Source organism: Pipistrellus kuhlii, unplaced genomic scaffold (assembly GCF_014108245.1).
Source record: "Pipistrellus kuhlii isolate mPipKuh1 unplaced genomic scaffold, mPipKuh1.p scaffold_m20_p_1, whole genome shotgun sequence".
Classification (NCBI taxonomy): domain Eukaryota; kingdom Metazoa; phylum Chordata; class Mammalia; order Chiroptera; family Vespertilionidae; genus Pipistrellus; species Pipistrellus kuhlii.
In genome coordinates, this window is record NW_023425404.1 from 49,862,191 (window position 1) to 49,888,650 (window position 26,460).

At 39.1% G+C, this 26,460-nt stretch overlaps 1 protein-coding gene across 5 annotated transcripts in view; it reads left to right on the forward strand.

The window, feature by feature from the left end:
• The window catches only part of SPG11 (SPG11 vesicle trafficking associated, spatacsin), a 98,882-nt gene that overhangs the window by 14,311 nt on the left and 58,111 nt on the right, over positions 1-26,460 (forward strand). For all 5 annotated transcript variants that reach the window (XR_006741929.1, XM_036443534.2, XM_045583092.1 and 2 more), the window contains exons 5-17: positions 1,111-1,248; positions 1,406-1,845; positions 2,444-2,589; positions 5,287-5,419; positions 8,790-8,945; positions 9,338-9,513; positions 11,720-11,896; positions 15,514-15,585; positions 15,887-16,014; positions 16,334-16,503; positions 17,193-17,406; positions 22,806-23,009; positions 24,478-24,584. Coding sequence is in view for 4 of the 5 variants with exons in the window: in XM_036443534.2 (XP_036299427.1) it covers positions 1,111-1,248; positions 1,406-1,845; positions 2,444-2,589; positions 5,287-5,419; positions 8,790-8,945; positions 9,338-9,513; positions 11,720-11,896; positions 15,514-15,585; positions 15,887-16,014; positions 16,334-16,503; positions 17,193-17,406; positions 22,806-23,009; positions 24,478-24,584 (2,261 nt within the window). In the remaining variant the exon portion in view is untranslated. The remainder of the gene's footprint in view (positions 1-1,110; positions 1,249-1,405; positions 1,846-2,443; positions 2,590-5,286; positions 5,420-8,789; positions 8,946-9,337; positions 9,514-11,719; positions 11,897-15,513; positions 15,586-15,886; positions 16,015-16,333; positions 16,504-17,192; positions 17,407-22,805; positions 23,010-24,477; positions 24,585-26,460) is intronic.

The window sequence follows — 26,460 nt, forward strand, 5'->3', positions numbered from 1 at the left end:
CAGCTACTCTTCTGCATCTGACCACATCACTCCTCTGCTTAAAGCCCTTACTTAGCTTCCTTTTCCTCTCCACAAGCCAAAAACTAAAAGTTCTTAATAGCCCATAAAGCTCTGCATCATCTGTCCCTCCAATCTCTCTAATTTCACCTCATACCACCTTGCTTCTCATTCACTATGCTTTAGCCACCCTAGCCTTCTTTGTGTTTTTCAAACATGATAGCCCTCTCTCTGCACGTATTTTCCCACACTCCTACTTTGTCTTCCTAGTTTTTATGCCTCTCCCCTGTCTTGGCCTGAATCTTTGTGGTGTCGATAAAGGTAATGCTTAAAAGCCTTCATAGCAGAAACCGATTTGGCTCAGTGGCCTGCGGATGGAAAAGTCCCAGGTTTGATTCCGGTCAAGGGCATGTACCTTGTTTGTGGGCACATTCCCAATAGGGGGTGTGCAAGAGGCAGCTGATCGATGATTCGCTCTCATAGATGTTTCTAACTCTCTGTCCCTTTCCCTCTCTGTAAAAAAACAATAAAATATATATATTTTTTAAAGCCTTTATAGTCACATTGACTTAATTCAAATCCAGCTCGACTGTTCCTCTGAGCCTTAGTTTCTATATCTATAAAATGGGAGCATATTTATTTCTTAGGGTTGTTGAAAGGCTTGGATAAGATAATTTATGTAAAGTTTTTATCACATCTGCAATATAGTAAACAGTAAATGCTCTTATATCTTTATAAAGCTAACTGCCCTTAAGGATGATAATTTTTAAAATTCAGATAAAATTGATATATAATATCTTATTAGTTTCAGGCGTACAGCATAATGACTCTATCTATCTATCTATATCTATCTATCAAAATGATCACCATAGTAAATCTAGTTAACATTCATAACCATACATAGTTACAACAGGGTGAACTCTTAAGGCTGACTATGATTCTGTTTTAAGTAATGGAGATAAGAAGGAGTCCTGTTTAGGGAAACTTACTGTCTACACTGTCCCTTCTCTGTGTTATCCTCCCTCACCACACCCCTAATTTTTAGCTGAAGGAGTAGTAACAGATTTGGATTTGATCATCATTTTTTACTGTGCCTATTATTTTAAAATGTAGGCAACACCCAGGACACCTATTTTGTGAAAAAACTCTAGAAGATATTCCTATTGAAGGTGCTAAGGGGATAGACGAAGATGATCCTGTGAATTCTGACTACAACATGAAACTGACCAAGTTTTCCTTCCAAGTTGATAGGTACAGAAATCCTTTTTGGATTTACTTATTATTTTCATTTTTGCCAGAAATAGACACTTTTTTTTTTAAAAAAAAGTGCATTTTATTTTTTGTTCAGTGTATTACTTATTTAGTGCTTTTCATTTGTAACAGATGTGAGTTCTACCCTGTTTTCCAGGTCGTGGAAAGCCCAGCTATTGTCATTGAATGAAACAATAAAGAGCTCTACAATGGAGGTTTCCCACTGTGCTCCATGGTTCCAGGATATTTTGCATTTGGAGTCTAATAACCATTGTACCAGTGTGCCAGGTTGGGCCTTCATTCCACAGGACATAATGCACAGTCAGTATAGTTTTCCACAGAAAGGTCATGCCAAGACCAATGATCCAGGAAGAGCATGGAAAATAATGCACATCAGTGAACAAGAGGAACCCATCGAGCTTAGATGTTTGTCTGTGACAGGATTCACTGCCCTGTTTGCCTGGACAGTAGGAAAGATGGGCTGTACCATTGTCCTTTGGGATTTGGAGATCGAGGGCATACAGTGCTTTTCCCTTGGCAAAAGGTGTATTCCTATAGATAATAGTGGAGACCAGCAACTGTGCCTTGTTTTGACAGGTGAGAAATGTCTTGTATCAGGTTGTCTATTGCTGAGAAGATGTGTTTTCTCTTAATGCATTTTACTTCTGCCACCTGCTTGGCCCCTGTAGGCATTTGAGTTTGATATTTTAGACACACATTCATTCAGCACTTATGCCATAATCTCCTACAAAACTGTTGAATATTATGATTGAACTAACCATGTGTGTATGTGTCTTCAGTACCCCACTTTTGGTAATCGCATATTTCTGTGTGTCAAGAACATGCTATTGTTTTATTTAGTAAACCAGAAATGTAACATCTCTTTAAATAGTTAAAGATTCCAAGTATTGATTTTGCAAGATAATACAAAGTAAAAAAGTGAAATTTAATGCTATTTCATAGATGGCATTGTTCTTAGTAGAATTTGACTTTTGGTCAGTGTTTTAAAAATAGAACACTTCAACAGCATTGAAAAATCATGATTAATTAATTGAAGTCATAATAGTACCTTGTGTTCAATAAATATATTTATAATTAGTTCTGAAGTATTGGATAATTAGAAATTAATTCTCGCCATAATCCTAAAGCCTAAGTCCTACTAATTTATTAAAGCTTACTTTTATTTTTCATGTAGAGAATGGACTCTCTCTGATTTTGTTTGGTTTGACCCAAGAGGAGTTTTTAAATAGACTAATGATCCATGGAAGTGCCAGCACTGTGGACACTCTCTGCCATCTCAATGATTGGGGCAGGTGCTCAATCCCTATACATGCACTAGAGGTAACAAATGTCTATAGAACTTTACATTCTGTCATATATTCTTATATGATTCAAGATTTGGGAGAATTACTTAACCTAGGAGCAAAAAACAAACAAAAAACTATAGTCTTTATCCATCTATTTGCTTAGTTCTGGTTATTTCATTACCCTAATTCTACTTAGTAGTATACATTTTTTGGCTTTAAAAGATATAAAATTATAATAAACAATACTTAAGGAAACAAAGGTACAAGAAATAGAAGCAACAATAAGCCAATGAGATTAAACAAAGTGGAAGCAAGCTATGGGAAGCTTAAATAGGCGTAATCTTTTATTCCTAGCTGGTAGTCAGTCTTACTATAGAAACATCACCTGAATTTTTATAGCATAATGGAGGCCCATTGCACGAAGATTTGTGCAATAGGCCTTCCGTCCTTTGGCTGCTGGCACCGGTTTTTCTCCTGCACCTGGGACCCAGGCCTTTGCTCTAGCCACTGCCTTCCATCTTCACTCCGGCTGGAGCCTTCAGTCTTCGCTCCATCCAGAGCGCCACTCCTGTAACTCCTTCTGCCCTTCCCTACCCCTCCCCGGTGTCCAGCCCTGTCCAGCCACTCCACATCTGCATTATGCTGTCCAGAGGCCCAGAATGACTGGTGGGCAGGGCTGCTGCCATCTTTGTTGGGTTAATTTGCATACTCACTCCTGATTGGCTGGTGGGTGTCACAAACTGATGGTCAATTTGTATATTTCTCTATTATTAGTGTATATTTTAATTCACAAACACTCTTTATATGTACTATCTAATTTTGGCCTAAAATTAACCACATGAGATGGGTTGAGTAGTTTTCATTCATTTCATTTTATGAATGAAAATCCTAAGGCTCAGAAGAGTTGAGTGAGTGGCCCATAGCTATATATTGTAATAAAGACATGAGCTAGAATCAAAGCCAGGGTACTTTCTACTATACCACACAGGCCCTAAAATGATAAAAAGTAAAAGTTAAAATGTTCTGTGCCAGTTTGTTTTTTTTGATGACAGCTTTATTGAGATATATTTTAAATACCATAAAATCCATCCATCTACAATTCAGTGGTTTTTATTCTATTTTATTATTTTTAAAATATATTTTATTGATTTTGTACAGAGAGGAAGGCAGAGAGAGAGAGTTAGAAACATCAGTGAGAGAGAGTCATCAATCAGCTGCCTCTTGCACACCCCCTACTGGGGATATGCCTGCAACCAAGGTACATGCCTTGACCGGAATCGAACCCAGGTCCCTTCAAGTCCCCAAGCCGACGCTCTATCCATTGAGCCAAACCGATTTCGGCCAGTTTAGTGGTTTTTAACATATTCAGAGTTGTGCAGCCAGAACATATTCATTACCCCAAAAAGAAACTCTGTGCCTATTAACAGTCACTTCCTATTCATTGAGGACTCAAACATGAACCTACTTTCTGTCTCTGGACTTGCTTTTTCTGGACATTTCATAAAAGTGGATTTTTTCACTTAGCATGTTTTCAGGGTTCATCCAGGAGGTTGTATGTTTCAGTACTCCATTCTTTTTTATGGCTGAATAATGTTTCATTATACGAGTATATCACATTTGTTTGTCCATTCGTTAGTTGATAGATATTTGAGTTGTTTCCACAGGCCCTCAGTCCACAGGCCGATGCTCTATCCACTGAGCCAAACAGGCTAGGGCTCTAAGAGTTCTTTATATATCCTGGATTCTAGACCTTTATTATATGTAAGATTTGTAAATATTTTCTCTCATTCTGTGTATTGTCTTACCATCTTCTCAATGGTGTTTTTGAAACACAAGTTTTTATTTAATTTTGATGGTCAAAAAAATTTTTTTTTTTGGTCATTGATAGTTTTAGTGTTATATCTAAGAAACCATTGCCTAAACTGATTTACTCTTATGAGTTTTTTAGTTTTAGCTCTTACAGTTTAGGTCTCTGATGCATTTTGATTAATTTTTGTATATGGTATAAGGAAGACATCCAACTTAAAGGAAGAATCCAACTTAATTATTTTTCAAGTTCCAGACCATATGTTGTAAAATTTACTCTTACATAGCAAAATAATCATTGTAGAAAGTTTGAGTAATAGGGGGAAAGGAAAATTTGCTTTTATCCCATGAGAATTTTTCTCACTTTCTTGTTCAGCTGAACATTTAAAGATTCACACACAAACATTTTTTTAACATCTGTGATTTCTAAATATTCTCTATGGAGAGGTTCCTCAAGATACCTAGTCAGACCTTTGTAATAATATGAACAATAAAGATTGATTAAAAAAAAAATACCTAGTCAGAAATAGTAGCCTTTTTTTTTTTTTTGCCTGCTTTTCAGTCAACTTTATATCACACTGCTTTAACATGTTAATTTAAATAGACTATAACATAATTGTAAGGGTGATGCACAGGTACCTAGCATTGAATTGTTTTAGAAATACAGAACAGTAGAGCTGAAAAGGTGTTTTTATCTAACCGTCTGTTTCTGCTGAAGCAGAAACTAATGTTCAGAAAGGTTATAGATACTTGCCCCAGATTGCGGAATTAGTCATTATCTAGAACCCAGGTGCTCATGGAACAAGATAAAGATAGGTTTGTGTCTTCAGTCTCAGCACATTTAAGTTCTGAAGTTTAAAAATATTTTTTTGTTTCTTGACTTTTTTCCTGTTGTAATTGTTTTCTGATTTTTCTCCCATTTCAGGCTGGAATAGAAAATCGTCAGCTGGACACCGTAGAATTCTTTCTGAAGAGCAAGGAAAATCTTTTGAATCCATCCCCAAAATCTTCTGTACCCGATCAGTTTGATCACTTTCCATCACAATTATATTTAAGAAGTAAGTAAAAGAAAGATGTCTACATTTGTGTTTAGTATTTTATTTTGTTGTTGTTGTTAATCCTTACCCAAGGATATTTTTTTCATTGACTTTTTTTAGAGAGAGTAAAAGGGGGGAGGAGGGAGAGAGAAAGACACAGTGATGTGAGAGACACACATTGATTGGTGCCTCCTGCAGGTGCCCTAACTGGGGCTAGGGATCAAATTTGCAACCCAGGTGTGTGACCTTAACCATGAATCAAATCTGTGATCCTTCAGTGCACCAGCTGATCTTTAATCACTAAGCACACTGTACATCTCAGACAACTCTGCATGGTCACTGATTATCTTTTTAATCATTTTCACATTATCATTGTATTTTCTGATGACTTATTTACCAAAACTCAGTCATGAGATTTCATTTATTGGTAACTTGAGTTGTGAGAACATATAAATGTTCTCATTCTAAGTGGGGTGTTTACTGTTCATGTCCTGTACTGTGTTTTATATTTTTAGTACCAAGGAAGAGATGCTCTTTCAAAATCAAGAGGTATTTATACAAAATAGAATAAAACTTACTTGCAAAATTGTGTGCCCTTGCAACTGTCTGATGTACAGTGATAGTGCAGAGTTGTCTGTGATGTACAGTGATAGTGCAGAGTTGTCTGTGATGTACAGTGATAATGTAGAGCTGTTTGGGATGTGCAGTGACAGTGCAGAGCTGTCTGGGATGTGCAGTGACAGTGCAGAGCTGTCTGGGATGTGCAGTGACAGTGCAGAGCTGTCTGGGATGTGCAGTGACAGTGCAGAGCTGTCTGGGATGTGCAGTGACAGTGCAGAGCTGTCTGGGATGTGCAGTGACAGTGCAGAGCTGTCTGGGATGTGCAGTGACAGTGCAGAGCAGTCTGGGATGTGCAGTGACAGTGCAGAGCTGTCTGGGATGTGCAGTGACAGTGCAGAGCAGTCTGGGATGTGCAGAGACAGTGGAGAGCAGTCTGGGATGTGCAGTGACAGTGCAACTGGCTGAGTTATGGATTGGGACTTGTTATAAGAATTTTCAGCCTGACTCATCTGCTGTATTACCAATACTTTTCAAGATTTAGGCTTTCCTTTTTAATAAGTGGAAAAGCTAGCTTTTATTCTTGGGCCAGGTAGCCATACATATCCTATCCTCAGAGGCATAGGGTAATAAAGTATGTTTCCCCCATACATAAGGTTTATAATTTTACTGGAGGCCTGGTGCATGGATTCGTGCACTGGTGGGGTCCCTCAGCCTGGCCTGCGCCATCTCGCAATCTAGGACTCTTGGGAGATGTAGTAGTGTGAGAAGTCGCAGGCAGTCGGGGAGGAGCTGGAGCTCAGGCCATGTTCTGCACCACTCCTGCTCATCCCAGCCCCACTGCACCTGCCTCTGCGGGTGCTTGGTAGCACAGCTGCAGAGGCGGGAGAGGCTCACACTGCTGGAGCTGCACTCACTAGCTGTGAGCCCAGCATCTGGCACTCCTGCTGTGAGAACACACTGACGCCAGGGGACAGTTCCTGCATTGAGCGTCTGCCCCCTCATGTCATTATGCATCATAGCAATCAGTGGAAACCAGTTCGATCGCTTAGGCTATATATATATATATATATATATATATATATATATATATATATATATAATTTTTTTACTTGATGACATATTATAGAAATCTTTCTTGTTAACAGATATGCTAATTATTTATGGGATTAGTGAACATTTGGTTCTGTTCAAAATTTCCACAGAGACATTTGGTCCAAGTCCAAAGGTCCTTGAAATTTGGTCCTGTCATAAACCTTCATGAGCATATTGGTTCATTCCAAATAGTCCTTGACATTTGATCCTGTCAAAAATTTTCATACCGCCCTGGCCGATGTGGCTCAGTTGGTTGAGTATTGCCCCATGCACCAACATGACACTGGTTCAATTTCTGATTAGGGCACATGCCTGTGTTGTGAACTTGATCTCCAGTAGGGGGTATGCAGGAAGCAACCAATCAATGTTTCCTTCTCACATCGGTATTTATTTCTCTCTCTTCCCTTCTTTTCTCTCTAAAATCAATAAAAACATATTTTTTTAAAAATGTCCATGCTTAGGAAACTTCCTTGGGTTCAAACAGCCTATAACATTTATTTATACTTTTGGTTTATAGGATTAATACATAAAAAATACTATCATGTTGTATTAGTCCAATAATTGTGTTGTGGCTGTATGGCCAATAATAATTCTTGCCCCAGTGGTCTCGCAGTCATGGCACATGACTTAAGGAAGATGAGTGGCATGGACCGTCAGTGATTATATGGTTGTTATACACTACTTTTTTGGTGGTACGTGATTTCTCATCAATTCACTGTTACCTGCATTGCTCTGCCCCAAAGGATAGGAGGATGAGTCTGGAAATAAGTCTGGGAATAGCTTTATCTGCTCTCCCAGAGGAAATCCATGTTTCCCATCCTTCTCACACATGCAGATACAATCCTAGAGCTGATGCTGAGATAAACTGATAAACTTTATTAGGGCCTGCAGCTGACAAATTGGAGATTCAGGGGCCCATATTTCTTGCTTTCACCTGCAAGTTAAGGTAATGGTTTTGGAATCAGACAGGCTTAAGTTCAAATTTTGACTCTGCTACTTATTTCCAAATTGCTTGGGCAAGTTATTTATTCTCTCTGAACCTTAAGTCCCTCATCTATGGAAATGGAGCCGTAACACTTAACTCTCAAGTTGTTGAAAGGAATAAATGATATAGCATTTATAAAACTTAAGATACAGTAGGTGGCAAAATGATAGTTACTGTATGCAGTACCAGTAAATAATGACTACCCTGTTTCCCCGAAAATACAATATTAATAAGACAGTGTCTTATATTAATTTTTGCTCCCAAAGATGCGTTAGGTCTTATTTTCAGGGGATGTCTTATTTTTCCATACGCTAGGTCTTATTTTCGGAGAATCATGGTAGTAGTAAGTAGAATCACTAAAGTTTGCAGATAATAAAATTTTATAAAAGTTTTGTGAGCTTTTTTGAGAATTAAACATTAGTCATTGTTTTTCTTTTTTTCTTTTAAATATATTTTTATTATTTCAAAGAGGAAGGGAGAGAGATAGAGAGAGAGAAATATCAATGATGAGAATCATTGATCGACTGCCTCCTGCATGACCCTTACTGAGGATTGACCCCTCAACTGGGGCATGTGCCCTGACTGGAAATTGAACTGTGACCTCCTGGTTCATAGGCTTATGCTCAACCACTGAGCCACACTGGCTGGTGGTCCTAGTTTTAGCTTTTAAAATATTGCAACATGGTATTTTTGGATGTGTTATTGGGAATATCCTGTTCTCCATGTTAATTAATTTCTTTCATTCTTTCTCAGATGTGGAAGAGCTGACACCAGCATTGGATTTACTCTGCACAGCAATTAGAGAAAGTAATTCTGAAACCCAAAGCAAAAACTTTTCAGAACAATTACTTAATCTTACACTGTCCTTCCTTAACAAGCAAATAAAAGAGCTCTTTACTCACAGTGAAGGTAAGAATAGCAGCAAAGAAGGGTGCAATTCTCTTATTCCTGTGTTAGAGCAGAAATATAAGTGGGCGCATTGCATGAGAGATGTAAGCCAATGGAGTGTCATTTACTAAAGTTGGGTAAAATCAATGTATAACTGAGTGAGTGATATGGGCTCTAACACTAGGAAAGTTGGCAGAAAGGACTAATCATTGTGAGAAGGATTATATTAAATCACAGAGCAAATTGTAAAAGGAAAAAGCTCAGATTTTTTTGTTAAAAAATTTAAAAACTCTGAGTTTGAATTTTGACATTTTCTAGAATTCTTTCTAGAATATATCACAGTGATATATTCTCTCTATACACACACAAATTTTTATATGTATATGAAATTGTTATGTTGGTGTTTTCCATAGAGTTAGATGAACATCTACAGAAAGGAGTGGACATTTTGACCAGCTACATTAATGAACTTAGGACCTTCATGATAAAGTTTCCTTGGAAGCTAACAGATGCTGTAGATGAATATGATGTAAAGGAAAATGTCCCCAAAGTACAGGAGAGCACTATATGGGAGAAACTCAGCATTGAGGTAAATCTGAGTAATTACCACTTCTTTTATTTCCCAGATTCACAGGATCTTAGAAAACAATAGAGGAAACAGAAGTTAGACTCTATACTGTGATTCAGAAACTTTGGCAAGGGCTTTAGGTTTTGGAGATTTTTAGAAATCTCTGGGCACAACATCAAATTTATGTTTACAAGCTTTGTTTATTTAATTCAGAATTCAGATAGGCTCCCTCTTAGTACCGCATCTGCCTACTTGGCTCCAGTGACAAACACCCAACCCCAAACCCATGAGCAACACTCCCTGAATGGCTAGGCCATTAAGACTTATTTTGTTTTTTATATGTATTGTTTATTTATTTATTTATTTATTTTGTGGGTTTTGTTTGTTTTTAAATATATTTTTATTGATTTCAGAGAGAAAGGGAGACTGTGACCTCTTGGTTCATAGGCTTATGCTCAACCACTGAGCCACACTGGGAGAGAGAGAAATATCAGTAATGAGAGAGAATCATTGATAGGCTCTCTTCTGCTCACACCCTTCTGGGGATCAAGCCTGCAACGTGGGCATGTGCCCTTGACTGGAATCGAACCCGGGACCCTTTAGTTCACAGGCCAAAGCTCTATCCACTGAGCCAAACCAACTAGAGCTGTTTGTTTGTTTTTAACCCTTGCCAGGATATTTCTCCATTAATTTTTAGAGAGAGTGGAAGGGAGGGGGAGAGGCAGAGAGAGAGAAACATTGAGGTGAAAGAGACATCGAATGGTTGTCTCCCACAGGCACCCCAACCAGGGTTGGCATCAAGCCTGCCCTTGACTGGAATCAAATCCAGCACCTTCAGTCCGAGGGCCGATGCTCTCTCCACTAAGCCAAACCGGCTAGGACAGAGACCCGACCTTTTTATTATAGTATCTCTAGGGTACTTGTCCTCCCCCATTCCCATTCTGCACATTTCCTGTGGCAAACTGTCCCCAAACTGTCCTGTGTGCTCCATCCATCCATTAAGACTATGCCCAAAGAAGCTTGTTTCCCTCCCCTATCCCCAAAGGACCCTTCCACCCATTCTTACAAATGTCATGTAAGAGCATTTGTGTAAAGAAAAGGGAGAATTGGGGGGAATCTGGTGATCCAGTGGGGAATTAGGCACTGCTTTTAGCTGGGACTAGTTATGGACTCCCTGTCACCCCAAAGAAACCCTTCTCTTTCTGCTCTAGCCTGCTGGACTTTTGTTTGTTTGTTTTTTAAAATATATTTTTATTGATTTCAGAGAGGAAGAGAGGGAAAGAGAGAAATAGAAACATCAATGATGAGAGAGAATCGATTGGCTGTCTCCTGCACATGCCTACGGGGGATCAAACTCGCAACCTGACTGGGAATGGAATTGTGACCTCATGGTTCATAGGTTGACACTCAACCACTGAACCACACTGGCCTAGCAAGGGACTTAAGCATTTGGACTTAGGCATTCTGCCTGATATTTGAATTGCTGCTTGTGACTCAGTCTTAGGAAACTTTTATTTTATGACTTTATCACCAGGAAGCATACTTGATTTGAGTCCTATCTCAGATTCTAGTTAAGGTATTTTGCCAGTTAAATTTTCTGTGCTCATTTGCTTGACTCTAGTATATACATATATGTGTATTAATATGTAATTATACAGTCTCACACCCTTTTAAGATCCTTCAGTGTTCCACATGAGTTTCAGGATAAAATCCATCTCACACACACAATGCACTTCATGATGGAACCTCTACTTTTCTTTCAAGTCTTATCTGCTACTCTCCCCAGCTTTCACCCCCCTCCCTGTTTTATTGAGTAATTTGGAATTCCCTGAAGACTTGATGCTGTTTCTTGCCTTTATATCTCTGCACATAATTTTCCCTCTTTTTGGAACTCTTGTTCTCTTTTCTCTTATTTAGATGCTCCTCTTCTGAACCCTCCTCTCTAGGACCCTGAGTGACTGAGACCCAAACTGCCATACTGTATCTTCTCCTTTATCATACAGAACTATAATCAGCAATTCATTTGTGTGTCTTCCACAAGTCTAAAAGCTCCTGGACAGCAGGGTCTGTGTTTCAATCAACTTTATATCCTCCATGCAAAGACCCAAATGTAGTAGTAGATTTCAAGTAAAAGTCCTGTAGTGGGTGGGTCCTCAATAAATGTGTAAGTCATGTTGATAATCATAAAATGGAACTTAAAAGGCAGATTTTCACCCCCTTTTCCTAGGAAGTTATTGCCAATGCCATTTTAAACAACAAAATACCAGAGGCACAAACTTTCTTCAGGATTAATAGTCACTCTGCTCAAAGACTTGAAGAGCTGATTAAAATAGGCCTCGATTTGGTCTTTGACAATTTGAAAAAGAACAATATAAAGGAAGCCTCTGAACTTCTAAAGAATATGGTGAGTGCATAATCTGTTTGTCTGATCTTAAAGTCCCTAAAGAAAGAAAAGATCTCTGTGTACTTAATATCATTTCTGGTTAATATAAGTATGTATTTATGACTGCTCTGGTCATTGGGAAATCAGTTGATTCCAGCCAGTGTGTCATTTATCTCATTCATAGTTGCAATGGAACTACATCCTAATATATAAAAACCCTGGGTCCATCACATCCACAGCAACTGGAGGCTTGACCAATCAGAAGTCAGTCCTTCAGTCATTGCTGGGTTGCCATGGTGACCGGCACTGACTGCTGCGGCTACAGGCTCGGTGACCCAGCACTGACTGCTGAAGGGCCTGCGAATCAGGCCTGGAGAGATCCTAAAGAGAGAAGCAGGGTCTGATCCACAGCCTCTGTGGCAACTGTTGATCAGCACTTGCCTCTCTCATACTCTTTCAGTCTGGCCAGCAGCTGTGCCTCCATTTCTCTCCAGGCCTCCATCAGGACTGCTGATCAGCCTCACCTTTCTGATCAGCTCCTTTGATAGGCCCAGAGACACTGACTGGCATAGAAACAGACCATTCAGAAACAAATCCGGGTGAAGTGTGAGGAGTCAATGGCTGCCTAGGAGGCGGAGCTATTGACACTAACTGGCATAAAAACTGACTAATCAGAACCAAATTGGCTAGCAGAGGAGAGCAAGTTGGGGGCGAGATCAGGCCTGCAGGGCAGGGCTGTTAGGGATGATCAGGCAAGCAGAGGCAGTTAGGGGCTATCAGGCTGACGAGGAAGGGCAGTTGGGGGCGAGATTAGGCCTGTAAGGGAGGGCAGTTAGGGGTGAGATCAGGCCAACAGGAAAAGGCAGTTAGGGGTGATCAGGCAGGCAGAGGCAGTTAGGGGCAATCAGGCTGGTAAGGAAGGGCAGTTGGGGGCAATCAGGCTGGCAGAGGAGAGCAGTTGGGGTCAAGATCAGGCTGGCAGGGAAGGGCAACCACACCAGTAGGCGAGGGCAGCTGGGGGGGACCAGGCTTGCAGGGGAGGGCAGTTGGGGGTGACCAGTCCTGCAGGGAAGGCAGTTGGGAGTGACCAGGCCTGCAGGGAAGGCAGTTGGGGAGGAGATCAGGCTGGCAGGGGAAGGCATTTGGGGGTGAACGGGCCAGCAGGGGAGTAGTTAGGTGTTAATCAGTCTGGCAGGGGAGCAGTTAGGGGCAATCAGGCAGGCAGGCAGGCGAGCAGTTGGGAGCCAGCAGTCCTGGATTGTGAGAGGGATGTCCCAGATTGGAGAAGGTGCAGGCTGGACTGAGGAACAACCTCTCCCCCCAGGGCACGAATTTTGCACACCAGGCCTCTAGTATTGATATAAAGAGAATGTGCAGCCTTTTTCTGTAGATGTGGTAGAATGAATATTTTTATGAGATAGAAGGTCTTAATCCTTTTAAAATGCCAAGACAAAGCTTAAATTTTTTAGTACAAATGCTCAAATTGGAGTTTACTTACATTTCTTTTATAACCTTTTGGGTGTCTGGTCAGGAGGGGACAAGATTTTTCTGTTTACAGTGATGCAATGAACTCAACGTGTGTTGGCCACTTTTGGACTGCTGTTACTGATTTGTAACTTGAAAGGCCACAGTTGACCAAGGCCCAGCCTTCCCCACCCCACAAGATGTAGACAGGAGCTTGAGTTGACCTACTGAATATAAAATAATAAAGCCAAAATTTTACCATCCCCCCAAAAATAATTGATTTGTATTCATAGTTGTATCACTGACTAAGAAATTTGTGTAGCTTTTACTAGGAAATAATGACAGTAATACTAAAATGTTTTTTGGGTACTGAGAACTTTCTTAAGGATATATATTTTTTAAACGTATTTTTATTGGCATCAGAGAGGAAAGAAGAGAGGAAAGGAGAGATAGAAACATCAGTGATGAGAGAGAATCTTTGACTGCCTCTTGCACACCCCATACTGGGATGAAGCCTGCAACTGGGCATGTGCCCTGACTAGGAATGGAACTGTGACCTTCTGGTTCATAGGTCGATGCTCAAACACTGAACAACACTGGCTGGGCTCTTGCAGATATTTTTTATTCAAGTTTTCATCATTTGCTCTCTTAGACTTAGCACTTTGGTTAGAAGTAGGCGGTGTTTTTCGTCGAAGGCTTCACACAAGTCCAAGCCTGCACAGTATCTTATTATTTGTTGGGGAAAATTCCAGTGCATGTGACCCCTTACACCTCCATTTGAATTTTCTAATAGCCTATATCTTTGCTTCATGCTCCATGGTTTTATTTCCTTTAAGGAGGAGAAATCCTAGAGGTAGGACTCTTGGACTAAACTAAGTTGTGGCCCTAATCTTCATGGTTATGGTCTTACCCATGGCAACTTTCTGGAAGTATAGAGGAGTGAAACTACATAAGAGTTGTTATTTGTACTGACTTTTGTTTTTAACCAAACCATCATAGCAGATACCTGTAGTTTTGGTCCAATGGTAGCCTGTTATTACCTTAAATTGTTCAATGTGCTGCCTTTATTCTGGCAAACGGCTTAAGACTTTAAGCAGAGGCAGAAAATATCCTATCTAATGAAAGAGTAATATACAAGTTAACCATCACCTCACTCTACCCACCAGCTACGCCCACCAGCCTATCAGAGCGAGTATGCAAATTAACCCAACCAAGATGGCTGCAGCCACAGAGAAAGCAGGAGGGAGGCTTGGGCCCAGGCAATGGAGGAAGCCAAGATTTCTGCACACCCTGGCCGGTCTAGGCCTCTGCTAAGCTACAAAGTTTCAATTGTAGAAGATAAATAAATCCCAGATACCAAGGCCTCCACTTGGTTAGCCAGGGGGCATGGCCAGCCTGCAAACCACCTCAGGCACCCTCACCCAGGCCGCCCCACCCCACAAGGGAACCCCCACCCTGATCCGGGACACTTCAGGGCAGACCAGCTAGCCCCCACCCATGCACCAGGCCTCTATTCTAAGTAATAAAAGAGTAATATGCAGATTGACCATCACACCAACACACAAGATGGCTGCCCCCATGTGGTCAAAGATCCTGCCCCTATGTGGACACAAGATGGCCACCACAAGATGGCCAGTAGGGGAGGGCAGTTGGGAGGAACCAGGCTTGCAAGGGCGGGCAGTTGGGGGCCATCAAGCCTGCAAGGGAGGGCATTAGGTGTGACCAGGTCAGCAGAAGAGGGAAGTTGGGGGCAAACAGACTGGCAGGGGAGCATTTGGGAGCTAGACATTAGTCAGGCTGGCAGGGAAGTGGTTAGGGAGTGATCAGGCTGGCAGGCAGAAGTGGTTAGGGGCAATCATGAAGGGAGGCAGGTGAGCATTTGGGAACCAGCAGTCCTGGATTGTGAGAGGGCCTAAATGGGCAGTCAGACATCCCTCAAGGAGTCCCAGATTGGAGAGGGTGCAGGCTGGGCTGAGAGACTCCCTCCCCCCACCGCACGAATTTCATGCACCAAGCCACTAGTGTATGATAAATGTAAAAAGTGAATGTTCACAAGTGCAGGAAAACTGTGGAATTTTATACATGTGTATAGCAGAGTATTTCTGTATACTTCATATATGCTTATATTTAAAATAGCTCCATTAAAAAATTAATTTTTTCTATGTTTATTGTAGGGCTTTGATGTAAAAGACCAGTTGCTCAAGATATGCTTCTATACAACTGATAAAAATATACGGGACTTTTTGGTAGGTAAAGGTGAGACTATGTACTGGTAGTTTACATTTTCTAGTAAACCTGGTGAAATTTAAAAATAAATTATTTTAAAATTCAACTACTAGTAATATCCAGTAAGTAAAAGTAAGACAACTTCTTTATCTTTTTTAAATGATCATTTTGCCTTTGTGGTAAAAGAAAATTTGTGTGAATATATACATTACCTAAAAAATTCAAAATACAATTCTTAAGTGCCATATAATTTCATGACATTTGTTTTGTAAATGTACTTGATTTTTGTTAGGTCACTGCTTTAATTACTTTTTATTCAAGGTTGAAATTTTAAAAGAAAAAAATTCTTTTTCTGAAAAAGAGAAAAGAACTATAGACTTCGTACATCATGTTGAGAAGTTATATTCAGAACATTTGCAAGAAAATATGCAGATCCAGTCCTTTCCCAGGTACTCCCATTAGCCCCCTTTTGGTGATATGGGAAGAATATTTTAGATAGTGTTTAGTTTTTTAATGGTTAATGAGCACGAATTTCTTCTGTGGAACTGAGTTTATATTCCCTATGAAGGTAAAACTCGTTCAGAAGAGACGCAGGAATTTCCTGTTTTTTCAATATGCACATAAATCAGATGTGTATTTTTAAGATAATAAATATAACATTATAAGTATTAAAGTTTATGTTCCCCAAAAGAAGAATAGTTTTTGAGCAGATAAAAAGAAATGATGCTTTTTTCTTCAAAACTAAAAAAACTTATATCACTGTTTTAGGTATTGGATAAAGGAACAAGATTTTTTCAAGCACAAGTCTGTTTTGGACTCATTCCTGAAATATGATCTTAAAGATAAATTTAATAAACACAGAATTGCATTAAACTGGGCTCAGTGGTGGAATCAACTAACACAAGAATCTATCCTTCTTCCTAGGATAAATCCAGAAGGCAAGTGTGAGAAAGCCTGAAATCTGAACATAGTGAATGAGTATTAAATTAAACTATTATATTTTGGTGTCTCTTCATTTTAGAATTCTTTTGGGGGGAAATACTCAGTTGCTTTAAAATGCAAGTCAGTAAGACTTTTTATCTCAAGGTTTCTGTAAGGGACTTGTTATAATGAAAGAAAAAAAGTTGTATGTTTCAGTAAATTGAGACTTCAATTTACTTCTTGTCTGCCTCAAAGAGACATTCTTTATTTTTTCCAATAGTCTGAGTTTCTTCTTGTGTAAACTAATGATCTATATCAGTTGGGGTTCCAGAGAAAACTAACAATGGTAAACAGTGGTAATTCAGAGGGTGTCAAATTCATGTTTATTATTGCCAGAGTTTTCATTTATGTTAAGAAAAAGAAAAGGGGGAAAGAGACCTGAAAAGATAAATGAAACAGATAGCTAATTCCCAAGTTTTATTTAACAACTGTACTAATAAGCAACATTTTGCTCTTTCTCCAGCTGAATATTGATTATAAAATGAACAGCAACATAAAAGAGGAAAAGATTAGAAGAAAAGGGCCTGAATATTCACATATAAATATTTGTCCAGATTGTCATATTTATTCAGTTGATTAGTGTTGAGCTTTGTGTCAATAATCATAACCCATTGCTATTTTAAAATGTATTTTGTTCTTAATGCAGACTATAAATTATATTCACCCGAAGCACTCTGGAGATACCTCACAGCTCGCCATGATTGGCTAGGCATTATCTCGTGGATTGGAGAATTTCAGACCCAGAATAGTTATTCTTCACTTCAGCAGAACAAATGGCCTCCTTTGACTATTGATATTATTGATCAGAATACTTGCTGCAACAACAACATGAGGAATAAAATTTTAGATGATCTGGCCAGGTACAATAACTGTGGGGAAGAGTAATAAGAAATAATTCTGAATGTTTCCTTTGCAGTGCCATGAATCCAATGGAACATTGTTTCATAGTATTTTAAAATTAAAAAGGCATTATTGAGGTTTTAAAATAACATGTTTTTAGCATCATAGTGACTAAGCTCTCAAATTCTATATTTGCTTTGGTGTGGAAATGGTAGTGGGGCTACAGTGACCAAGTGCAAGAACATAGTATCCTACAATATCTCCCACTCTTCTCACTGTAGCCACCATATGCTATGTATGGTCTTGAACTAAAGAGGATTACTCAATTAAGAAATTAGGGAGGGGGAAGGAGCTCTTGAAGTGGTAAGGAAAGACTTTAAACTTTAATTTCTAAAAATAATTTTCTTAGATCAAACCATGTGAACTTGTTACAATGAACTTGCCATTTGTGTGGATCAAAAATGGATGAATAATCAGCAATTTCATATTGTTCAACCTAATCTATCTTCTTAAGCTATCAAAATAATATATGGAGACTTAAATGTGTTAATTTTTAAAGTTTCTTAAACTTACTTCCTATTTATTTATTTATTTTTAAAATGTATATTTTATTGATATTTTACAGAGAGAAAGAGAGACGGAGAGAGAAACATCAATGAGAGAGAATCATCGATCAGCTGCCTCCTGCACACCCCCTACTGGAGATGCACCCGCAACCAAGGTACATGCCCTTGACCGGAATCGAACCTGGGACCTTTCAGTCCGCAGGCTGACGCTCTATCCATTGAGCCAAACCGGTTTCGGCTATATTACTTTATTTTATAGTTATACTTATTGGGGAAGTATAGCTGTATTATTTACCCAACTTAAAGTTGTGGAATCCAGAGAAGTTAAGAGCTTTGCCCAATCCAGTACTGACAGGCTTTAATTTTTTTTACCCCTGTCTTTGTAGTCATTCTTCCCATTGCACTAAATTCTCTTCTTCTTGTTTACTAAAAATAAGTTTCATATAACTTGTATGCTTATTGTTTTGGTTAATATTTGATTAAATAAAAAGCTAATAAATGTATGATTTCACATGAATTATGACAATAATGAACTAATGAGATCTACTGTATTAACAGGTTAAAGGGGGAAAATACCACCCTGATAGATACACAAAAGCATTTGATAGAATTCAACATCTATTTATGATTAATGCCATTAGAAAACTAAGAATAGATGCAATTCCCTTAACTTGAAAGGGGGGTCTAAAAAATCATCTTCTAGCCTTAGCTGGTTTTGCTTAGTGGATAGAGCATCAACTTCCAGATTGAAGGGTCCCGGGTTCGGTTCCAGTAAAGGACACATATATTGGTTGCAGGCTCCTCCCTGGCATAGGCCTTGGTAGGGACGGGGGGAGCAGCACAGGAGAGCCTGGTCAGAGCCCTGTTCAGGGTTCGTGCTGGAGGCAACCAATATTTCTTTGTGTCTTTCCCTTTCTCTTCCACCCTTAAAAGAAAAATCAATGGAAAAATATCCTCGGGTGAGAATTCAAAAACAACAATCTTTTAGTTAACATTATACTTAATGGTGAAAGTCACAAGCATTCTCTTAGGTTTGTAATAAGGTAATCCTGCTATTAGTTCTTCCCAAAATAATCTTTAGATATAGTACAATCTCAATAAAAAATCCCAGCAGAATTTCTTCTGGATTTGATAAGCTGATTATGCATATTAATATAGAAATGCCAAGGGTCAATAATAGTCTTAAAAAAGAACTTGCTCTTGAGAGATTAAATTTTATTCTAAAGGTATAGCAATTAAGACATTGGGAATATTGGTGGAGGGATAGACAAATATACCAGTAGAACAGAATAGTGAACATAGAAACAGACTTACACATATTCACTTTATGTATTGCAAAGGGAACACCACAGAACAGTGGGGAATGAATAGTCTTTTCACCAATGAGCCTGGGATGACTTAATGATAGTTTTATGGGGGAAAGTTAAATTGAACTCTCTGCCTTATATCATGCATAAAATCAATTCCAGGTATATTTTTAAACAAATATCAAATGTAAAACTATAAAGCTTTTAGAAGATACAGAAGAATATGTTCATGACCGTGGGAGTAGTGTGTACTTTCTAAAAGGCCTGAAGGGGCAAAGAAAGAGAACAATTAGATCAAGAGAGCTGCCTGGCAGGAATTGGGTCCCTTAGAGGAGAGTGTCAGCCAACCTGCACAGTGTCAGTCACCCAGCAAGAGAGAGCTAAGGCATCCCACCCTCCCCCTTTCTGACTCTTATCTCCAGTGGGGCTCTCCCTTAGGGCAAACTAAAACAGAAGCCTGAAGGTACTGGAGTCTTCTTGAGAAATAATACAGATGAGCTTTCAAGGACACAGAGCAGAATAGTAGAGCTTGGATCTGAAGGGGAAGATACCCCACAATTAGGCATTTCATAAAGAGAAAGCAAAAATGGCCAATAAATGTGAAAAGGTGCTCATCCTCATTTGTAGTCATGGGAACATGAATTTATTTTACAAAAAAAAAAAAATCTAGGAACAATTGCAATGACAATTGTTAAAAGTAGAATAGATAAAATCCTTCATGTATAATAAAAGCTTAATATGCTAAGTGTCCAGTCATCTGTTCAAACAATCAAAGTGCAATATGCTAATGATATGCTAAGGCCACTCAACCGCTTGCTATATGTGCACTGATCACCAGGGGGCAGATGCTCTGACCAGTACGTTAGTTTGCTGCTGGGGTCTGGCCCACTGGGACTGAGCAAGACAGGCTGAACATGCCCTAGAGCCCTTCCAGTTGGCCCTCCTCAACTGACCAACCTCCCACATCCCTCCCTGGCACAATTGTGCACTGGGGGGTTTTAATCCTCACCTGAGGACATGCTTAGAGAAAGGAGAGGAGAGAGAGAAGGAGAGAAAAACATTAATGTGAAAGAGAAACATCAACCGGTTGCCTTCCATACATGCCCCAACCAGGGATCAAACCCACAGCCAAGATATGTGTCCTGACCGGGAATTGAGCTGGCAACCTTTTGGTGCACAGGACAGTGCTCAACTAACTGAGCCATACAGGCCCAGAAAATGTTTTATTTATAAATAAAGTTTAAAATAGCAAAACTAAACCATATATTATTTCAGATTACATATATGAATGCTAAAATTATGCCTAAAACTAAGGGAATGGTTATCACAAGTCAAGGTAGCAAAGGAGATGCAATGGAGAAGGGATACCACAGGGCTTCCAAGTGTAATGTGCTATAATCTGGGTGGTGATTACCTGGCTTTTCTTTTCTTTTTTTAAGTGCCTCTTGGTTTTCATCTTTTTAAAATATACATATATATTTTTTATTGATTTAATAGAGAAACATCAATGATGAGAATCATTGATCGGCTACCTCCTGCACACCCCTTACTGGGCATATATGCCCTTGACTGGAATTGAACCCAGGACCTTTCAGTTCGCAAACCAATGCTTTATCCACTAAACCAAACTTGCTAGGGCAACATGGTGTTTCTTTAAACTCCATATAATATATTACTAGCCCTGTGCACAAATCTGTGCGCCAGTAGCTCTCTTCAGGGCCTGGCCACTTCGCACCCGCTGCCCAGAGGCTCTCTGTGGGCCAGTCCCATCCGCGGCTGGGCGCGGAATGTTTGCCTTGTTGCCAGGCCACTCACACTGCCTGCTCTCAGCGGCTGCCTCCACCCCCAGGGCTTGGGGGACTCCAGCGGGCTGAGAGGACTAGATGTTGCCATGTTGTTGCTATGGGTACCACCATCTTTGTGACGGAGTGATGGTTAACTGCATATTTCTCTTTTATTAGGTAGTGTATATATATATATATATATATATTTTTTTTTAAATATATTTTATTGATTTTGTACAGAGAGGAAGGGAGAGATAGTTAGAAACATCAATGAGAGAGAGTCATCGATCAGTTGCCTCCTGCACACCCCCTACTGGGGATGTGCCCGCAACCAAGGCACATGCCCCCGACTGGAATCGAACCTGGGACCCCTCAGTCCCCAAGCCAACGCTCTATCCACTGAGCCAAACTGATCCCGGCTATATTTTAATGTTTGTATGGTTTTAGGGAACGCGGAAGGAAGAGGGACAGAAAGGCGGAAATGTCAATTGGCTACCTCCTGCATGCCCCTCCTGGGGATGGAGTCCACAACTGTGCCCTGACCAGGAGTTGAGCCATGACCTCCTGGTTCATAGGATGATTCTCAACCACTGAGCCACACTGGCTGGGTCATATAATATATTTTCTGTATTCCTTTATATGATTTATATGATGTTTTTGACAGTAAATTTATAAAGTAATATTACAATGCAAATTTTTACTGTTTGGTAGTTGGTTTATTTAAATTATTCTGCTTTAGTTTTTCCATCATTTTGTTGTATATTTTGGTGAATTTCTAAGTGTTTAAAACATCTAGCTTCAAAAGCTAACCACTGTTACACACTGGATTGTATAGTTCTTGCCAAAACCAAAAAAAAAAATGTAGATAGTTTAGTTTAGGTTTTTGAAATATTTAAGATAACTCAAGACTGTCATTACTACTTTAAATACTACAGTGATTCAGAAACCTTTGTTGGAAGCAAGCAAAGTATGACTCATATGTATTTATAGAGTAAGAATTGGCAGTCTTAATTTTTACATTTTTTTTAAAGTATAATAAGTCCTTGCTTAATGTTGTCGGTAGATTTTGTGACTTTTAAGTGAAACGACGTATAATGAAACAGTTTTACCACAGACTAATTCATAAAAAGAAGAATTAAGTTACATTGGCATCTTATCAGTATTATAAGTTACTAGAGGCCTGGTGCACGAAATTCATGCACGGGGAGGAGGCAGGGGTCCCTCAGCCCGGCCTACAGGACACAAGCATTTTATGCTTGGCCTCGCTAGAGGCCCTCCGCAGCTGGGGGTGGAACACCTGCCTCGTCTCATAGGCGATGACACAAGCATTCCCCCTCACCCCGGCCACTCCATGCCCACTGTCCAGAGGCCCTCTGCAGCCAGGGTGGAATGCTTGCCTCGTTACCACGGTGACAAAGCAAGCATTCCACCAGGCCACTCATGCTGCCTGCTCTCAATAGCCGCTGCCTGTTTTCAACAGCCGTGTCCCTCCCTCCCCCCAGGGACTGGGGGACTCAGGTGGGGCTGAGAGGACTGGGCACTGCCATCTTGTGGCTATGTGCACCATCATCTTTGTGGCAGAGTGATGGCCATTTTGCATATTCCCTCTTCATTAGATAGGATGACAAAATGGCATTAAGAGAAATGAAAGAACATTATGTGAGGACATTCTGTAGGTGAGGCACAAACTCATGGAAGTGGTTTGGTGTGTTCTGAATCTTGCAACTTTTTAAATTTGCCATCTCTTAAACCTGCCCTTTAGGAATGGGATTTTTCTTTTATCTGAACTGGAAGACTTTGAACTCTTCCTCCTAAGACTGAGCCGTATTGGGGGTGTGATGCAAGATACCCTCCCTGTTCAAAACTACAGGTCCAAAGAAGGTTGGGATTTCCATTCTCACTTCATTCATTATTGTTTGGAACACGGTCTGCAGTATCTTCTTTATGTCTATCTTGACTGTTACAAGTAAGTACTGAGAATGATTTGTCCTTAAGCAGGTCTTCATGTTTCCTCTTCCACTTCTACTTGAATGTGACAAGAGCAAAACTATTGAGCATTCACTTGAGGAATACTGAATTTCTTGAAGTAGTTCCTCTCACTGCAGCACTTGGTACATCTTTTAGTTTCATGCTACATTTAGCTAAATGCTTAACTTTTTTTTTTTTTTTTTGGTGATGTTAAATCTGTAAGCTCTGTTAACTTTTTAATAGAGATTAGAATGAAGTGAAATAAATGCTTTAAAAGTTAAAAAAAGAGGAAGAGACTAAAGGTTAACTTGGAGTTCTTTGATATGTTCATTACCAGGCAAATGTTAAACAACTTTGAATTCATAGCACTGCAGGTTAGGTATGCTCGAAAATTTACATTTGGATGAATGGATGGGTGGATTGATAGATAAACAGACATGCATCAACATATACCTATCTACTTAAGATCAACCTGCAGAATCATATCTGTGGCCAGTGTTCATTGCTATTTGGTCAGTAATAACAATAATAGTAGTAGTCTCTAGTATATGAGTGCTTACAACATTCTTGGCTCTTGAAAGCTTCAAGTGAGATTAAATGCTTACTATGGCACACAGCTAGTAAATGGCAAAGTGAGAGTTAATTCTACTTAAATTTGATTCTAGAGCCCACTTTTAATGTGCTAATGAGAACATTTAAATTTGTGTAGTAAAAGCTAGAAATTCAAATGGGGTATATTTCTGGTTCCTATCACTGAGGCTTAATTACACACAGAGAAGTTTTTCCCAAAGCTACTGGCAAGAGATGATTTAAAAGCCATATTTTCAAAGAATCTGTTCATAGTCTTAACTCCTTAGTCCCAGCTTCTCTGTAGTTGTGAGAGGGGTTTTAAAAACCTCTTAAGTTTGAAAATGTTAAAAAGATTTTATTGTAAAAATAATAAGATACAAATTATTTCAAAGTACAAGGTATCTGTTAATCTTATACAAAGCTGGTAATATTTTATTATGGTAGTAAACACAATTTAAATATTATTATTTCTGTCTCCAAAATTTTCCTCTATTTCCAGATCATAAGGAATATGTAAAACCTAACACAAGTGGGAGTATATTATATTTACTTTTTAATTCGGAGATTCTTTTTAAAAAAATACTTTTATTGATTTTTTTTCAGAGAGGATGGGAGAGGGAGAGAGTTAGAAACATCAATGAGAGAGAAACATCAATCAACTGCCTTCTGCTCACCCCCCACTGGGGATGTGCCTGTAACCAAGGTACATGCCCTTGACCGGAATCGAACCTGGGACCATTGAGTCTGCAGGCTGATGCTCTATCCACTGAGCCAAACTGGTTCGGGCCAAGATTCTTTTTTTAAAGCTAGTTATAACCTGAGCAAACATGGTTGTAATTATCTGTCTTATCTTGCATGTTAATAAGAGAGTTTGTTTTCTTTTGTTTTATATACAGGCTTAGTCCTCCAAATTGTTCCTTTTTGAGGAAGAAAAAATTACATGAAACTCACCCTTGGTTTGAATTTTTAGTTCAATGTCGAGAAGTTTCTAGTAACTTAACAGGTATGAGTACTGTATTAAATACAAAAATTTCTTTGAATAAATAACTGGTCTGTTGTGGCATTTAACTTGTGAACTCTTTTAAATAAATCTGACCATAATCTAGTCTCAAGGTTTGTTTAAGAAGTAGAATATAAACAATAATAGCCTTGTCCGAGAAAAACCAGGCAAAGCAGATAGTATATAGTTGTTTCCTTTCCCTCTCACTCTCCTGTTCTATTTTCTTTGACTATCTCTCATCCTACCAGTTTATTACAGGCTGAATTCCTGCTCTCAGTCAGATTGACACCATTTTCCCTTTAAGAAGTGATCTTTCTGTCAGGAAGGAATTCCAGATGGTGTGAAAAGATATGCACAGTATGTGTGGGCTTGTGTCTTCTGTAGCAGAGCTGTGGACAGAGAACATTGCTCTGATTATAATCAGGACTGCCCTGTGAGCCCTGAGGGTATTATTCCAGAGACTGGGGAAAGGCTAGGATGTCTAAGCCAGTCTCTAACTTTTATGTAATGTCCTATTTCTTCCCAAATGAAGAATTTTTTTATAATGTGTTCTTTTGTTATGTTTTGTTTGTTATTTTTGGTGCTGATTACAAAATAATATATGTTCATTGTAAAAAAAAATAATAAAAATAATTGGAAGCCACAGACAACTACTGAGAACATGTCCATGGGTAGTAGCTCTTGATATATTTTATGTATTTTGTTCTAGTTATTGTCTCCATGTTCTTTTTAGCCTATAGTATTCCCTTCATCTAACAAATATTTATTGAGCTCCAACCTTGCAACAGTCTGTTAAGTGCTAGGGATACAAGAAACATTTGTCTATTTATTTGTTGTTTTTTTATTTGTGTATTTGTATACTGTTTTTCCCCCCATATATTAATTATAAGATTTTTCCTGTGTTCCTGGAAACAATGACCATTTTATGTTTACATAATATTTTCTTGTATGAATATATTCATTTAATTTGCTACTCTCTCATTTATTAGCAGGAAGGCTGGTGTTTTTTTTTTTTTATCCTATAGTCTTAAGTACTGTATTTTTCGGACTATAAGACGCTCCGGACCATAAGACGCACCAGTTTTTAGAGAAGGGAAATGAAGAAAAAAAGATTCTGAAACAAATAGTGTCCTAAAATATTTTATGTGCATTAAAACCCAACATCACAGTCATAAACACATGTAATCAACCCTGTAAAGTAAACAGCAGCATTTAGAACCATTTTAGAGCCGGGCAAGCACACAGAGACCACACAGAGCCGGGCAAGTAAAAAAACTTTTTTTTTAAAGTATATGTGTAGGCTATATTTGCACCATAAGATGCAGGGACTTTTTCCCCCCACTTCTGGGGGGAAAAAAGTGCGTCTTATGGTCCGAAAAATACGGTATATTTGAACATACATTTTTTGTCTTATTTCAGATTATTTCTTTTCTTTTTTTTTGTAATCTTCACCTGAGGATATTTTTCCATTGAATTTCAGAGAGAATGGAAGAGAGAGGGAAAGGCAGAGAGAAATATTGATGTAAGAGAAACACATCAATTAGTTGCCTCCTGTATGTGCCCTGACCAGGGCCTCGGCTAGAGTTGAACCTGCAACTGAGGTATGTGCTTTGACCAGAATCAAACCTGGGACCCTTTGGTCCATAGGCCAACACTCTGTCCACCGAGCCAAACCTGCCAGGGCCAGATTATTTCTTTAAATAGATTTTTGGATATGAAATTAGTGGGTCAAAGTTTATACACACTTTGAATGTTCTTGCTATAAGACCAGATTGCTTTCTAAGGGGTTTGTTCCATAAGTCCCAGCTATTCCACACACCCTGTCCAGCTCTCTGATTGAGGATGATTATTTTTTAAAAGCATTGCTGTTTTGATAGGT